At 38.8% G+C, this 17,720-nt stretch overlaps 1 protein-coding gene across 1 annotated transcript in view; it reads right to left on the reverse strand.

Annotated features, from left to right (window-relative positions):
• Window positions 1-17,720, reverse strand: part of LOC122817052 (bactericidal permeability-increasing protein-like) — a 442,831-nt gene that overhangs the window by 400,114 nt on the left and 24,997 nt on the right. The window contains exon 2 of the mRNA XM_044090194.1: window positions 8,420-8,534. Coding sequence (XP_043946129.1) covers window positions 8,420-8,534 — 115 coding nt within the window. The remainder of the gene's footprint in view (window positions 1-8,419; window positions 8,535-17,720) is intronic.

A 17,720-nucleotide genomic window follows, 5' to 3' on the forward strand; every position in this document is an offset into this window, starting at 1 on the left:
CCCTATGTCACTCAATGGGTTGCTAAATGGCTTACTGATAGAACCCAAACTGTAAAAGTAGCCGACTCCAAATCCAGCTCCAGACCAGTGACAAGTGGAGTACCTCAGGGTTCAGTCCTGGGGCCGCTCTTGTTTGGCATCTACTTCTCTGAAGTACAGGTCAACACTAAGGGACTCTGGCTAACAAAGTTTGCAGATGACTGCAAACTGGGAGCCATTATTGAATCCCCAAATGATGTGGATACTCTACAAAAGGGCCTTACAGAAACAGATGCTTGGTGCCAGAGCCATGGGCTCCAGCTCAATGCCAAGAAATGTATTGTTATCCCCTTTGGGAAAAAACATGTATCCATGAATTACCATATAGGTGGCAGTACACTAAACACAGAAAGTGTGATAAGAGACTTAGGGACACAGGTGGACAGTGGTCTCACCTTCGATAACCACATTGTCACAACAGTCAGGAAATCCTTCTATGTGGCACACCTCATCATGAAGGGCTTTTCATCCAGAAAAAAGGAGGTGATTGTCCCACTGTACTCATCCTTCATTAGACCCATTATAGAATACAACGCCCCATTTGGTATGTACCTCTCAAGACATCTGCAACAACTGGAAAGGCCTCAGAAATACCTCACTAAAAGAATCACAGGCCTAAAGCAGATGCCCTACGCTGACTGCCTTAAAAAACTCCAGCTATACTCTGTCGCATATCGTCTACTCAGAGGCGATCTCTGCTTAACATACAAGGCCATGTCAAACCCAGAGCTGTTGGACATGCTACACTTAAAGAAATCCCAATCCCTCAGAGCTACATGCTCCAGGGATCTAAACCTTGTCATCACAATAAACAAAACATGCTGGAGGAATAGGTTCCTGACCCAGAGACTCCCCAGACTCTGGAATAGATTGCCCATACATGTCAAGCAGAGTGCCTCTTTGGACCTCTTCAAGAGGAACCTTGACGATTGGATGGGAGAAAGGAAATTCACCCCAGGGATCACGTCAGTCGCCCTGCTAGACAGGGGTCCAGGAAAGTAAATAATGTGGGAAGAAATAGCCAGGGAATTGTTATGGCTAGGCTTGTATAGGCCCTAGGGCTGATAGCCTAGTACCATCCTATGAACCTATGAACCTATGAACATGTACTACAGCAAATTTGAAACATTAGGCAGTGGACCTGTTTAACATCAAAAATATATATAAAAAGTATATAATGCTTGGAAAAATACAGAACATTTTAAAATGATAGCTTCCTCACTAAATGCAATAGTGCCCTCCAGGGTGTGTGTTATTGTATAAATAATGGCCTTCCAGGAGTGTACAGGCTCAATGTAATTTCAGGACATCCCAGGGCATACATTATTTATACAGCAACACATAACCTGTCTTGTATTGCTGCTTGCGTGATTTTACTCTAAGAAGACATTTAAGTAAACACCAATTTAAGCTTTCTGATATAAAAGTCATGCTGAAGTTTTGAAGTTCTCCCTATATGCACAACTGTCATCATTCCATAAGACCTGTTTTCTTCAAGCTTTTATTAGCTTTAGAGCTGAGTGTTAATGACTCACAGTTATAATAGCTCCAAGGGCTGTGGTGGTACAGCGGTTAGCGCTTTCGCCTCACAGCAAGTGGTTCTCCCATTCGATTCTCAGCTGGAGCGCCTTCTGTGTGGAGTCTGCATGTCCTCCACGCAGTCGAGTGACATTTAAAGACATGCAGGTAGGTGCGTGCATGAATGGGTGTGCTTTCTTTGAAGGTTGAGCATCAGGCTGGCAACTCGGCACCATAAAAAATCCACTTGCAATCATTAGTGGACCGGAGTTCCCCTGTGGTGACCCCTAACCAGGAAAAGCCGAAAGACATTAGTTTTAGTCATAAAAGCTCCAAAAGTCTGTGTTTTTCTATTGTTTTAGTCTTTTAAATAAACAAAATAAAGTCCACAGTTTTTTAGTTCTGTTACAAATTCCTGACAGTGTTTCATCCAGTCAGGAATAGTTGATTTCTACATTTGACTAACCACGTGTAATGAAGTAAGATAGCAATATAATAATGATTTTAGGAAGCATCTGTTCTTTTGTCCTCCCAAAAATCAGGCACATTCTCCCATTTCCTTCGGTTTTGTTTTTTTGAATTTAGATATCAGTCTTAACCAGCTTTTAGCTTACTGTTTGATTACTACATTCTCCCATTCAAAAAAGGGATGCTGAATTCCTACTTGATTTAGGTAACTGATGTTAATCATTAATTATCACATAAATATGTAGTTAGAAAAACTACTAAATCTTCAAATTACAAGAATCAAAGTTAGTTTACAAGATATAGGGAATAGTATGTATAGTATGTTCATTTTTAACGTCTGAAAAATGTAATGCATATTTGTTTGCAATAAATAATTTTATTCAACTCTGATTAAGGAAGAGCAGGCAAATTTCATAAATTATGAACACGTTTTAAGTGTTTTGTTACTAGCTGCAAGTAAAAATGCTCTAGTATAAAATATTCTACATCTGTGCGGATCCAATTACTACTTCTATGAATTCTTCTTTGCATTTTATGGTAACAGGCAGCTTGACTGGTAATAACATGACCGAAGATGGTAACACTAAAATGAAGACGAAATAATTCAGAATGTCAGCTCTTAATGAAATTGCCCAACATGCTACAAGGTGTAGAAAACACAATTTTTACATTATTCAGCTTATTTCAAAATATAATAAACTAACAGCAATATAGTATAGTGTTTGTTGGTACATCAGTATAACATGCCCCAGTAATTTATTTCTTGAAATTAACTTTTTCCGCATTTGTTAAGTTTGAGATAAGAACACACCGTTATTGTCTTCATATGGGGAGGCTATTACTCTGTGTTCTCCTATATTTTACAGGTACCTTTATCCAATGGCAACATGGTTATCAGAATAGACATAGGAATCAACACAAATGCATTTACCAATAATTTCTCAGGCATTTTTTATGGGGGGAAAAATCTTTGCCACACCATGTAAAAGACTGAGCCTTCTGCACTCTAGTCATTAATATAGTTATCTCCAGGGTTACTGCAGAAAGTGCGGCCAAACAGACTAGCTGGAATCTAGACGTTATACAGATATTTTTTTTGCCTGTTAAGATACTTCCGATTAAAGTCTATGGTACCCTGTAGCCCTTCTTGATATTCGCTTGTGACATCTGTTTTATATTTCAGTAGAATTAACACAGTTTTTTTCTGCACTTGTGATATTCTGATTTGTGAGACATATGATGAATACATCTGAAATAGGCTAGTCACAATCTCTAGATGTATAACAGGTTCAAAGCCTAATTTACAGTCCATTTTCTCAAGAAATCTGCATCAGTTGCAATTCCTTAACTGTGAAATTTGTTGACATCTTAACCAAAGAAAAATAAAAAAAAGCACTTTATGAGAGGTATACTACCTTCTGGATATGCTGCAGTATAGGCTATAACCTTACATCTCCAAAATGGATCCATACTTAAACATCCACTCATCCATAAAACATTGATTTCCAAAGCATCAAAACTAAATTGTTTTCTCAGCAACCTTGATAGAAAAGAACTATGTTTGCAGGGGGCAAACAGCTTTACTACACAGATCCCTGTGACTCTACTAACTCTGAGACTATTCATCTTCAGTGAGTAAAGGGAAATTTATCCTAACCCCCAAAATTCAGAGGCCACAGAGTGTTTTTAAATTTATAGGTTCATAGGTTCATAGGGTGGTACTAGGCTATCGGCCCTAGGGCGTATACAAGCCTAGCCATAACAATTCCCTGGGTATTTCTTCCCACAATATTTACTTCCCTGGACCCCTGTCTATACCAGCTACCCAGCTGTCTGACATTCATCAGACCTTCAGCAATCATTATAACAGTTTCTTACCCTTGGGGTGATACCCTATTGTGGGATTCTTTTTTTTTTAATTAAGCCTGACTCTTCCCCCTTGGTGGCTGCAATGTGCATTGACCAATGCAACAAAAGTTCAGTGTCTTCTCCTGAGAGTGTGCACATTCCTGCACATGTCCGATGAAGGCTACTATGCAATCATACTAGGAAAACACAAACTGGAACCAAATAAAGCATCAAAAAACCCAAGTGGGTGGTAAAAACCACTGACACCGCTGGAACCAAACAGTAATGCTGCTAACAGTCAGAAATGAAGTGAGCCACAGCAAGGAAATGTAGCTGAAAACTTTAATAACAAATATCCATAGTTCAGTGTGGATCACTTCATTTCTGACTGTTAGCAGCAGTGCTGTTTGGTTCCAGTAGTATCAGTGGTTTTTACCATCCTCTTGGATGTTTTTACTTTGCAATCATAACTTACAGAGGCAAGTGCACATCCCACTCATCTGTTGTATACTATACACCTTTCTCTCCAGCAGGTGGCAGTACAGCAGTCAGACAGCTTGCATCCTTCACTCGAAGGATAGGCGAGCTGATGTTGGCTACTCGCTCTCAACTTCCCTGTCCTGGTCCTTCAAGTTTTGGTCTCAGAGTTAACAATAGCAGTATGTTCAATGAAATGAGTCAATGAATTAGGATAGATGAGAAAGAAAGTAATGAGCCAAAGCTTTACTGGTGGATATAATGTCTAATTATAGTACTGTTTTTTTCTAATTTCAGTATCATTATTCCGACCGAAGTAGGGGCCATGACAGCAGACAATTTTGCCTTCCTCTGATGTAGAATTGACAAACATTGCTACTTGTGTAGATTTCTCAAAGAATCAATATTTCTAGAATAACATCTGAAAAACATTTGACCACCATTTGCACTACTTTTTTGTATGTTTTTGTGTCATTCATCATTTTTAGCTATAGAAGATGTTAAGAAACCAAATGGCTACTACACGCACAAATTATATACATAGGAAGTCAGTAATACAGTCTCCTGTACAGTTTCTGTACCTGATACTACAGTGTTCCACTATTTAGTTCAACAACATGCAGACAGCATTATTTTGAAAATAGTATATAGTTCAATGCTTTTCAGGGCCCTCGATCTGACAGCATGCAATTTTTAGCATTTTATTGTTCTGTTTAACCTTTGATTTTTCTTAAACTTGATAACATCCTTTCGGAAGCATGCAATTGTGTATATATGTAATTTTTCAAACTGTCTGAATCTGATGGCACTATCTTTTCATGGCATTCTTTTTAGACATGGTTAGTTTTTAGACACCTTTAACATGACTCATTTTTTGCAAGGTGGTCTCATGGAGTTGTATTATTTGTAGACTGAGTGAGCATGCAATCATATAAAATATCAGCTGTAAAGCAAAAATTGGAATAAATAAGCATTGTTCTGCTTAAGAAAATGCCATCATGGTGTGTGCTGCTTGTTTGTGCTTGGTCACGTTATCTTGTTACTTGCAGAAATAATATGAAACAGAGTGGCACAGATACTTTCTGACGGAAACTAGTTAACCAAACTGCATAAGTGTTTTCTTCTCCGCTTTAAATTGTTATAATACTTCTTCTCAGAAAAGCAATAATATGTTTATAAAAATCTTGTAAAACCTATGCATGATGTTTCTGTTTGGAATACACTGTACTGTTCTGTGACTAACTTCGTGCCCGATTTCATATGTAGCCAAGAATATGAAGGATAGAAAACTGGACTTCCATCTCTGCAGACGTTATTTGGCATACTTCTGGTGCACTTCAGGCTTACTGCCTTCTTTCTTATTGCCTCATACTGCCTCATTTTGTTGACCTAACTTGTTTAACCACAGATGTATTTGTATACTTTAAGTGCAATCCTACTTGATTATGAAGTGAGATGTAACACCTCACCCTGCTTACCCAAATTGTGTACAGATACTGGACAGGATGTTGTACAAGTTTATATTCAAACCCACTTCCTTTCTCACAGCTGTTTCTTCTGAGGCCATCCATTTCAATACTCAGTGATCATCTTTGAGGTCATGTGACAGAGATCCTTACATTCCCCACTTTGTCTGTCTCACTGCTTCTGTTCGGGCTATGTTTTACTATAGCATTAACAAATGGGGATTCTGTACTTCACGATGACACAATGCATTATGTACAAAAATGAAGCCAGCCTGTTTAAGTTTTAAAGAAAGTAAAAACATTGGAAAGATGATGTTTTAGTGAATTATGGTTTTAAACATTTTTAAAGTATGTATGAATATTTAAGTATGTACGAATGTATGAATATTTTTTTTCTTCAAAGTTATAATTGATCGTTTCTTCACTGTTCTGGATTTCAAATACTCTTGGTATTTCAAAATTTCACTGTTAACAAACTAAAGATTTGTAATTAGGGTATGCAAATACTTTCCCACCCTGGGTTATAAATCTAGTTTTACCCCTGTTCTCTCTTTTCCTTTTATAGCATATTGTTTATGGTAAATGGCACCTATGTAAATATGAGTGTATATAGTTATCAGTTGTTACGTAGTTATTTCCAACCTGGATTGTTACTGTTGCTTGCTTAAATCTTGATGAATGTGTTGTTTGAATAAATAAAACAAATAAAAATTATGGAAAAAAGATTTCACTGTTAACATTCTATAGCACTACATGTGCACATATCCTTTCATTAGGCCTGCTCACTGTCTACTTCAGTTTTTTACTCAGTTATCAAGATTTCTGTGGTTTACCTTTCTAATGTGTTCCTATGATGTAATAATTTATCTAGTTTTACTTTTTATATATAATTTTGTATGGTACTATTTCTGATTATTACTAGTGTAAATTCTGTATTTTTTATTGTCTTTTTCTAGAGCTTTTCTCCCCAGGTCTCCTCTGAAAACGGGCTACTAGCCCAGTCAGATACTACCCAGTAAAGAAATGTAAATAAATAAATAATAAATAAATTAATACAACAAACACTTATTTATTTATATAATGAATATACTGGTTTTGAATAAATACATTTTTATGGTGATATGACTTTAAGATAAAACTAATTTTGGCATGTGACTTGAATTAATGGATTTTTAAATAAGTTTTTAAACATGTGGTCTTTATCTGAAGAAGTTCTACTTAGTATGGAATGAAAGCGCTTATGGTTTCGATTTGATTTGTCTAAATAAACTGGTGTGCTGTGGACTGACTTCAGTGGGCTAGCTTCATTTCTGTTTGTTTTTCTTGGTTTGTTGGTGTGATGTTTTAACAATGCATTATGTTTGTTGGATTTGCGTGTTTCGTGATGACCCAACACATTATGTACTAGGTATCTGAAAGAATTTGCCAGATTTCTGTGCTTCCTGATGACATGACACATTGTGTGCCAGGTATCTGATGCAGTTTGCCAACTTTCTGTGATTCATGGTGACATAATGCATTATGTACCAGGAATCTGATGGAGTTTGTAAAATGTCTGTACTTCGTGATGACACAACGTGTTCTGCACCATGAATCTGAAAGAGTTTATAAGATTTCTGTACTTCACAATGACATGATGTATTATGCATCATGTATCTGACAGAGTTTATAAAATTTCTGTACTTCACAATGACATGATGCATTATGCATCATGTATCTGACAGAGTTTATAAAATTTCTGTAATTCACAATGACATGATGCATTATGCATCATGTATCTGACAGAGTTTGTAAAATTTCTGTAATTCACAATGACATGATGCATTACGCACCTGGTATATGACGGAGTTTGTAACATTTCTGTATTTCATGAAGACAGACTGCATTATGTTCCTGGTATCCGATGGAAGTTGTAAGATTTCTGTACTTTATAATAAGATTTAGCATTTTGTACCAGGTATCTACAGAATTTGTAAAAATTCTGTACTTTATGATCATATGTTGCATTATCTTATTTGTTCAGAACTTTATGTAATTTCACTTATGAAATTACCTGCTAGCTTTAAATACCAAAGCAGAACTAACTAAAACAAAATGAGTAAGTAAGTAAACATTCTACACAGAGTTTCTTGTACCTCTCATTATGGCCTAGCATTCTGACCTAGTTTGAAATCTTCTTAGCAGTTTCATTGGCTTCCTACCACCAACTCGTAAGAGGAGTAGTACATGCTTGTGAGACAGGCATTCTATTTATTTATTTATTTACTGATACCTTGTCAGTCCCATGGAGCGGATATGTGACACCTTTTCATGGGTGACCCAAGAAACAGAATGAAGTCTAAAATGAAATAACATTTTTGATAAAAGAGTGACTTGAGAGTCTCATACAAAAAAAGTACTTCAACATAGTAAAATAGTAAACGAAATGGTATTAAATAAAACAAATTAAGATAAGGTGGAATAAATGCTAAACCATGAAACAAATTTACCCAGTCAGCTTTAGCCTAAATGTCACCATTTAAATTAGAGGTTAGAGAGGACTTTATTCTCTAACAGCTGATATCATGTTGAGTTGTATCATTATTTTGAAGGTGGTGACTTACCTGTAGCCATCATATGACACACGCCCAAGAAATCTAATACGCTTACTGCCATGAAGGTCTGGCACCTTGATCTTGGACAACTCCTTTTGCAGAGCCTGGATTCCTAGTTTCTGAGCTGAAAGAGGGTAACCATACAATTAACACTTATTCATCTAGTCCTACCTTTTTCCTAATGATGTACACGCCCATTACATTTCAAATTCATAAACAGCTTCAGCATTGGGTTGCTTTCATTTTTACATGGTAATGTAGCTCATTCATTGCCCCCACTAGTCTCCAAGCAGTCGGCTAGAAATTATTTGACTTTAAAGTTTACGCATACACACACTCCTGTCATTAAAACAGATGACTATCTCCTGAAAAGAGGTGGCAGAGGCAACTTCATAGCGGCCACTTTCTTTACTAGGCATTTGGAATGTTATCCCATGATCTAGCTGTTAAAGCAAGAATGATTCCACTTGGACAACCATTTTCATGTATGGCTCACAAACTATCTGCAAAGTAGCACTCAAAAATCACAACTGAACAGCTGCTAGCTGCAGGCCAGGGGGCATTTTACTTGTTTCTTGGTTGTTTTCAGCTTCTATAAAGGCATTGCATTTGCACAAAGCTTGGATCATTTCTTCAGGGCTTAAACATGCTAGGCGACCATGCCACTGATTACAAAGAATTCAAAGTGAATTGTGTGCTTTCTGTCACCAATATTACTAAATTATACTTTTTCAAAGTAATTTCTAAGTACTACTGTTATTTCTTTGCATTATTTGCTATTTCTCTACATTATTATTTGTTCAGTTCTTACACTCTACCTTCAACTTATTCATATATTACCAGACACCAAATAATTGTCAATTGTAGTTTTCTAACCCTACTATTCCTCTGAAGAAACTACATATATACTACCACAATGCTTTATTTTTCTAAAAAATTTTAACTAAACTCTTTTTTTGCTCCTACTTAAATCTGGGTTGTTCTACAAAATAAAACCTAAAAATTACTTTGTAACAGCTTAATCTTTATTTAGTTTGCAACCCACAAATGACTGACATTGTAAACTGCTGCAATCTTTTGTTACCACTGCTTTCAAGCTTTGTGTTTAACCTACTAATAATTTGAAATTGTAAGCTGCTGTAATAATTTTTGTAACCTTTGTTTTGGAGCTTTTCTCTCCAGGACTCCACTGAAAACAGGTTCTTTTTGGCCCAATGGACTATCCTGGTTAACCAACTGCAAATAAAATAAAATAAATAAATAAATGTTAGTGTGTTGTATTTTTGCCACTCCATTTAAAACTGTATTTTTCTACACTCCTGCCTTCTCTCTGTGTGTGCTATTTTAACTACTGTAAATTTGGCAATTTCCTGCACTTTAGCTAGTTTCATTGTTTAAGTTGGTCATTTATCGCACTTCAGGTCCATTTGTGATTCAGACCTTGGAAGGGTTAGTGCCACTCTCTGGTGGCAGTGGAGGGTAGCCTGGCCTAAATTTGTGCTATAAGTCACTTAAGAAATCTTAGATTGTGCTGATGCTAATTGGTCAGGAGCCATTTTACTTGTTTACTTGTTGTTTTGGACCTCTATAAAGGTATCACAAAGTGGGTTTTAGTAGTTCCCTGTATAGATGCAGGCACCTAGAATTGATATTTTCCTTTTAAAACTATCCTTCTGACTTCCCTTTTTCTCAGTTATACTAAGAGTGACTAGTTTGCCCAGGAAGAAGCATTGCCCCACATGCCTTGCATACCTTGAAGCAGTACTCTGTACCCCTGTTTCAACCTACTCATTAACTATAAAGGGCCAGTAACTATGGGCGTGAACATTCCAGCTATTTCTGCAGTCACATTAGTGGATATGAGCATCCTTAGACAATTTAGCAATTGCCTTCTGTTTACTGACAACCAGCAAACTGATAAGGCGTGAGAGAAATGTATTTGCATAATGTCACTGGAGGCAAAGCTCTCACATACAAGCACTCATTACACCAACTGAGTTGTCAGACATGCACACACTGCACTCACCACACACAGTATGGATCAGACACATACATTCACATATGCTGGGGAACTTAAAAATAATTTAACTAAACTCCAGAGACCCCCCCCCCCCACAGAGAGTGAACCTATGACAAATGTCCTCTGCAGCCCTAAAAGCAGTCCACTGAAATAACACGCACCAGAACACATACAACCACATGTCTTGGAGCCTCCTCTTCAAGGCCAGTAAGGCAAGCTACAACTCAACCCAATATTTTAGTCATGGCAGACTACATTGTCAGACACACACACACACACACACACACACACACACACACACACACACACACACACACACACACACACACACACACACACACACACATGTCCCATTCATCAGGATGAGTAAGAAGAAAGTCATGCTCAGGTGTCTATCAGGGGCAGGATCTGCCTGATCACACATATGGTCATTGGACCACATGTACCAGCATAATTCAGTTATAGTTCATGTGAGTGTGAATGACCTGAGACATACTTCCCTGGACTATAAGAAGAGAGACATTATACAGCTCTCTGACTATGTGTTACAGGCTGGTATGAGCCTAGCATTGAGCAGCATTCTACCTTCACCAACAGTGATGCCGCAATATGAACTGAAGAAGACTTCAGTAACTGGCTATAAATTTAAACCATTCAATCCAATACCGCATTCATGGGCAACTATAACTATTCCACTATAAACTTAGAATCATACCTGACCACAGTTGTGCAGGCCTGGACTTTGTAAACACTAATAGACTAGACCAAATAGGCCACAAGTCCACCAGGGGTGAAGATACACTGTACCTGGTCCTCACAAACATGAGAGAACACTGCATCCCTTCCCCTCAGTGTAATGTAATTTCAATAAGGTCAGACAACAAAAATGTCTGCTTTGAAATAAAAATAAAACCCATGACCACAGCTAACTCTGTAGCATTTAGTAACTATTCCAAGGCAATCTCCATATTACTAAGTGATAACCTGGCAAATTTCAAGTCCCCGAAACATGAGAACACAGCTGCCTGTGTGGAATTGTTAGTGGACACCCTGTGCAATCATGTTAATAGATGCATAGAGACAGCTTTGCTTTCTGGGAATAAGCTCAAAACAAACATACCACCTTGGTGGAATCTAAATACCAACAGGTGTACAAAAGAAGAAAGAAAATCATAGCAAAAGTTAGGAAATACAATACTCATCAGGATAAAAACTCTCTCATCAATACAAACATACAACTCAGAGGGGATATCAAGTCTTCCATAGCCAATTTTGAGGTAAAAATAGCCTCCAGGCCAAGGACAATCATAAGGCTTTATTTAGCTATGTCCATAATCTCAAACACCCTACTCAACAATGTGCACAACTAATTGTAAATGTAGATGGAAAATAATAGCAAATCTACTAGCTGAGAAATTCATCTCCAATGTCACACCCCCAGCCATAAAGAAATACCATTAACATAACCTCCCCAATCATTACTAGGGGAAAGCTCCTGAACACAATCTCCAAGGCAAGGCCAAGAACATTGCATTGGTGGGCCCTGAAAATATCTCAGGATGCCTCCTAAATAGCATGAAACATGATGTATCAGAACCATATGAGTCACTATTTAACCACAGTCCCCAGTCAGGCTTCATGACACATGAATGGAGAACTGCAAAAGTCATCTTCTGCACAAGAGTGGACCTTCCACAGAACCTGGAAACTACAGACCCATAAGTCTGATTAGTCTCACATGCAAAACCATGGAAAGAATTATCATGGAAATTATTAACAACTACATAGAAGAATTTCAGACACAGGATCCAACCAACTTAGGTTTCTTGAAGGGCAGATCATGTTTACTCAACCTTGTTGACTTCTTCAAGAAAGTCACCAAGGCAATGAATGAGTGAAAGCGCTGCATACTGCCTACCTTGACCTGGCAAATGCATTTGATGCAATACTCCACTTGAGCATTGCAAACAAATTCATATAATTTAGCATAAACCATTATGTTACATGGCGGATAGCCAGCTGGTTCTCAGACAGGACACAGAAAATTAGGATAGGTGAGCCCACCTCCACAAAGAGGCTGATCACTAGTGAGGTCCCTCAGGGTCAGTGCTAGTTCTGCCCCTTTTCGGCATCTACTTCTTTGACGTCAAGGCCAGTGTCAAAGGCCTCTGGCTGACCAAATCTGCAGATGCTTGCACACTGGGAGTAGTCATATAATACTCTCAAGACACTAATATCATCCAGGAAGGGCAAACACAGTCAAATAACTGATGCCAGAGCCACAGTTTAAAATTGAGTGCCAAAAATGCATAACTGTATCTTTTGGGAAGTCAGCTACCCAGGGAACTACCTTGCTGATAACTCACCTCAAAGACTCAGTAGTCAGGGATTTAGAAATATATGTAAAGAGTAGGTCTATATTATATTCTCGAATGTCGACAATGTTGAATCTGACATTGTCAACACAAGAATATCGAACGCTCATAATCTCGAGCGAGTAAAAAAACAAAAACAAAAAAGAAAAAAGTACCCTAATGGGTTTAAGCAGGGGGGCAAGCCCCCAGCACCCCCACGTGGGGGGCTGCCCCCCGCTACTTAAATATACCAACTCTGAGACCGCACTACATTGCAGTAAATGGAAATCTCCCCTTACGGAGATTTCTGTTTACACTTTCGAGATTCTGAGCGTTTGATATTCTCGTATCAACAATGTCAGACTTGACATTGTCAACATTCGAGAATATATATAGACCCTAAAGAGTAGACTAGCTACCAATATGTGCCTAAGGTAGTAAGGAAATCATTCTGCGTTGCTCAAAACATAAGCAAGAGTAAGATGTTTAGATGTGAGGAAGTCATCATTCCACTGTGTTCAGCTCTCATCAGACCCATCAGTGAGTACAATACCCCCTTCAGAATGTACTTGACTAGGCACCTGCAACATGTGGAATGTCCACAGAGGTTCCTCACAAGAAAAATGCAGGGTGTTAACATGTTCTATGTGGATTGCCTCAAAGCCCTGTCTTTATACTCTGTCTTGTACAGTCTGTTGAGAGCAGATCTATGTCTGGTATGCAAGGCTTCCCTGGCTCCTGCTCTGATGGACTTCTTGCATATCTGCAAAACAAATAGCACCAGAACTACTCAATTCAGGGGCTGAAACCTTGCAACATAAATATGACATCTATGATTGGTAAAGAGAGCAGCATTCATCAAGTCTTTGTTCTCCAGCAGACAGATATATGTCTCAGAGAATCCCCCTTCTCTGGAACAGGCTTCCCATCCAAATGAAGCACAGTTCTTTTCTAACCTTCTTCAAGCATAACCTGGACCAGTGGATGAGACATCAGAACTTCACCCCTGGTCTGTCATCTATGTCTCTAATAGACAGATGCCGACTGCAAATGCTTGACCATCCATGCCCTAACTTACACATACCTCTCAAAGTGACATCTATTCTACCAAACCTTGTTGGATACATTTGAGATGCATGGCCAGGCTTAAAAAGGCTTGTGTGGTCATTAGAAAAATATGGATCTATAAACCTATAAACCAACTGACCTTAAGTAGGAAGTCCTGCAAGGCTCTTTCATTGACCCTTACCTTTAGTGAATGTTATTAATGAAATGTAAAGATATTTTGTCACCATGTCATTCCTTCCCCTTGTTCTTCCTTTTGTTTTATTTTTTTACACATTTCCTTATGCAGTGCCATTTCCTTTCTTTCTTCACAATCTTTTTTGCTGCACCTTTTTCCCTGGTTAACATATTCCACTCACACAATTCTCCTCTCATATTTGTTACAGCACCAGAATTTCTCTTACCACTCTGCCCACCACCTCAAACACAATATTTTCTGTATCTTCAATATTATTTATAAAAGTTTACGAAAATGTTTAAGAAAAGTCATACTACTGATTAAAAATCATAAATGTTCCTTATTATCAATGTTATAACAGTAAATGTATTAAATATTGTTAGATAAAATGTGATGCCACTGATGAGCTAATTTTTTATGACTTTTTATACGTTGAATGACTCCTGACAGATGATATAGGACACAATATGAGGTATTCTGATGAAGACCAATGGTCACATTTCTAGTATTGACCATACTGAGGAGCCCTTCTAAGAGGAGATGGTACCATAATGTCTTTACCTTACAGACACAAGGTGCAGAGTTTGAGCCTGGCCTTCACTCATCGTCTTTGCAGAGTTTGTATGTTTTCACTCTGTCTGTGTGGAGTACTATGAAAAAAAAACATGCTGATTGTTTCGGCCTTAAGTATGGAAGGTACTGAGTTCAAACCTGGCCATTCCAGTTGAACTTGAGAGGTATACCAACGGAGTGCACCAAAAAAATAAACAGTTTCTATATCACCACAGACTCTAGGTGGTACGTTTTGGAGGAAGACTTGTTTACACCAACTGATTTTAGCTTCAGGTGTAGAAACATGGTATCCTCTAAACAGGAGAACATGGCTATAGGTGATTTGGTCATGCTGATTAATGTTGTCAGAAAGAAGCATGGATATTCAGTAATGCAAAGTAGGTTAAGGGCTTTGCCAACTTTGACCTATGCCAGGTACAATGTAATAGTGAGAGACACTTGTGCACCCCTTTTGGCCAGTGTTTGCCTACCATAAAGCTCCACTCCCTGCTAGCCAGTTGCCCATCCTGGGTTACCTGAGATAGCTCTATTGAGTGAAACTTAGTAGCAAAGACATGCAACATGCCAGAAATGAATAAAGGATTGCTACACTGAATATAGGTTCAGAGACAGGAGGCAGCTTGGAAGTGGATGACATGATGGTAAGGAGATGAGTGGCTATTCTTCACATCCAGGACATACGATGCATGGGCAGTACAGGAAAGTATCTTGGCTTGGGATCCAGAGTGCACTTCTCAGGGGGAGGATGATCTAGAAATTGTGTGGGAACTACGGTGAAAGCCTTCTGAAGACAGTGAAGGATGTAATCAGACTCAGTGACAGACTGATGGTAATCAGACTCCTGTGTAAAGATAAGGCAGTCTTCCAAATCTCGGCTTATACCCCATAGCAGGGTTGTGATGGTGAGGAAAATAAGGCAGACATGCAGGCGGCATTTTCAGGACCTTCTTGATAAAGTGGGACAAAATGAGTTGATGTTGATAACTGGAGACCAGAATACCCATATTGGGACAGACAGAGCAGGATATGAGGACTGCATGGTCCACATGGATGGGGCAGTAGCAGTAAAGAAAGAGTGCCCTTTATAAACCTCTGTCTGGCAAAAGGCTTATAGTTCGCTAAGTGAGACAATCACAAGATCACATACAACAGTGGTTTGCAAGCAAGACAGGCAGACTGCCTCCTAGTAAGGAAAAGGACTTTGGAGTAAAAATCAGAGTTTGCAAAGTCATCCTCAAGGGAATGGTTGGTCCTAAACATAAACTAATTGTAGTAACTACCAGTTGAAAACACAGTCAGAGAAGGCTTTAATGTCAACAGAGAATAGGCTGAAGACCTGGAAGTTGACAGGAATGAAAGCACAGGAGTTCAAGGAAATATTCAGAGCTCTAGCAACTCAAGAAGAGGAAACAGCTGAGATGAAGAAGAATGGTAGAATCTCGATACAACATGTGTGAAGTCTAGAGAACAGTTATGTGGTTGAGACAGATAATGAAATATGGTACATAAGGAAAACTAGTAGGGAAATGATGACGTTATGGAAGTTATCAAAACAAAAAAAGATATGGGAGACAGAAAAGATGGACCAGACTAAGAAGGAATACTGGCTGGCTAATGAAGAATATAAGAAAGCAGTCATATGGCAAAGAACAAGGTGTCAGAGAAATGCTTATCAACTTGTGGAAGGTGACTCAGCCAATGGCACAAGGATGCTTCATCAGGTTACAAGGCAACTACAGAAAGATAGACAAAATAGTCTTCCTATACCATTCATAAGGTTTTCAGGCAACAACCTACTCAGCAGTTCAGAGGTCACTGTAGGCTGATGGAAGGAGTGCAAGAAGCTTCTGAATGAAGACAACCCCACAGGAGTTGTACTGCCCCATGCTGAGCCTATAATGAAAGATGAAGAAGAGCCCACAGGAGTTGTACTGCCCCATGCTGAGCCTATAATGAAAGATGAAGAAGAGCCCACAGGAGTTGTACTGCCCCATGCTGAGCCTATAATGAAAGATGAAGAAGAGCCCACCCTAGGAGAAGTACAAAGAGCACCGAGGAACAGGAAGTCAGGGAAAGCAGCAGCTTCAGGAGAGGTCACAGCAGATGTGATCAGGATGTTGGGTAAGTTAGGGGAGCAATGGCTCCTGAGGGTACTCACTGCAGTATAGAGGAAGGTGTATTGCAGATGACTGGAGAACAGGCATTCTAGTGTTGGTTTATAAGATCAAGTGGACCATTATATAGGCAGTACAGAGGTTTCAAGCTCCTGTCATACTGCATGGAATTGCTGGAGAGGGTGATTGATAAACAAATATGCAAAACAGCAGAAAATAGGAAATTAGCAGTTTAGATTCAGATCAGGATGTAGTACAAGCAATCTGATTTTTGCAGTGAGATAGACAGAAGAGCAAGAGTTGGAGATAAGGAAAAAGTTCAACTCTGCTTTCATAGACTTAGAGAAAACATATGGGGAGGTCCCCAAAAGGCTGATTTAGCTAGTCCTGTGATAGTTTAAAGTGCTAGGACCATCTGTAGAATTAGTGTAAGCTATGCACAAGGATTCAGTGACACAAGTATGAACATTGCTAGGATTCACAGATGGGTTTCCAGTGGAAGTGAGTGTGCATCAGGGCTTACTCTTAGCACCCTGCAGTTTATAGTGGTGATGGGCAACATTAGTAAACAGATCAGAGGGGAGAGATTAGCAAAGCTGCCATATTCAGGCAATGTGGCATTACAAACAGACTTTGAACAGGGATGTTATCAAATGATAGGGGAATGGAATGCAAAATTGAAGGCACATGGGATGAAACTAAGTATAGAGAAGATAGTAGCCATGGCAACAAATGGAAGAAATCAGAAGACATTGAAAACTGAGATAGAAGGGAAAGTAGTTCAACAGGTTAACAGACCCAGGTATCTGAGTGATGTGGTTGAGGAGAATACAAATCCGAATAAGGAAGTCAAGACTAGAATCAGAGGTGCTTCAGCCAACTGGCACTGGATTAGAGTAGTGTGTGACACAATCATGCTAAAAAATCTGAAAAGGAAGGTGTACAAAACAGTGGTGCAACCTGTGCTTCTGCATGGCACAGAAATCTGAGCAGTAAAGCAGAGCTG

This window comes from Protopterus annectens, chromosome 12.part0 (assembly GCF_019279795.1).
Source record: "Protopterus annectens isolate FY-2018-M chromosome 12.part0, PAN1.0, whole genome shotgun sequence".
NCBI classification, from domain to species: domain Eukaryota; kingdom Metazoa; phylum Chordata; order Ceratodontiformes; family Protopteridae; genus Protopterus; species Protopterus annectens.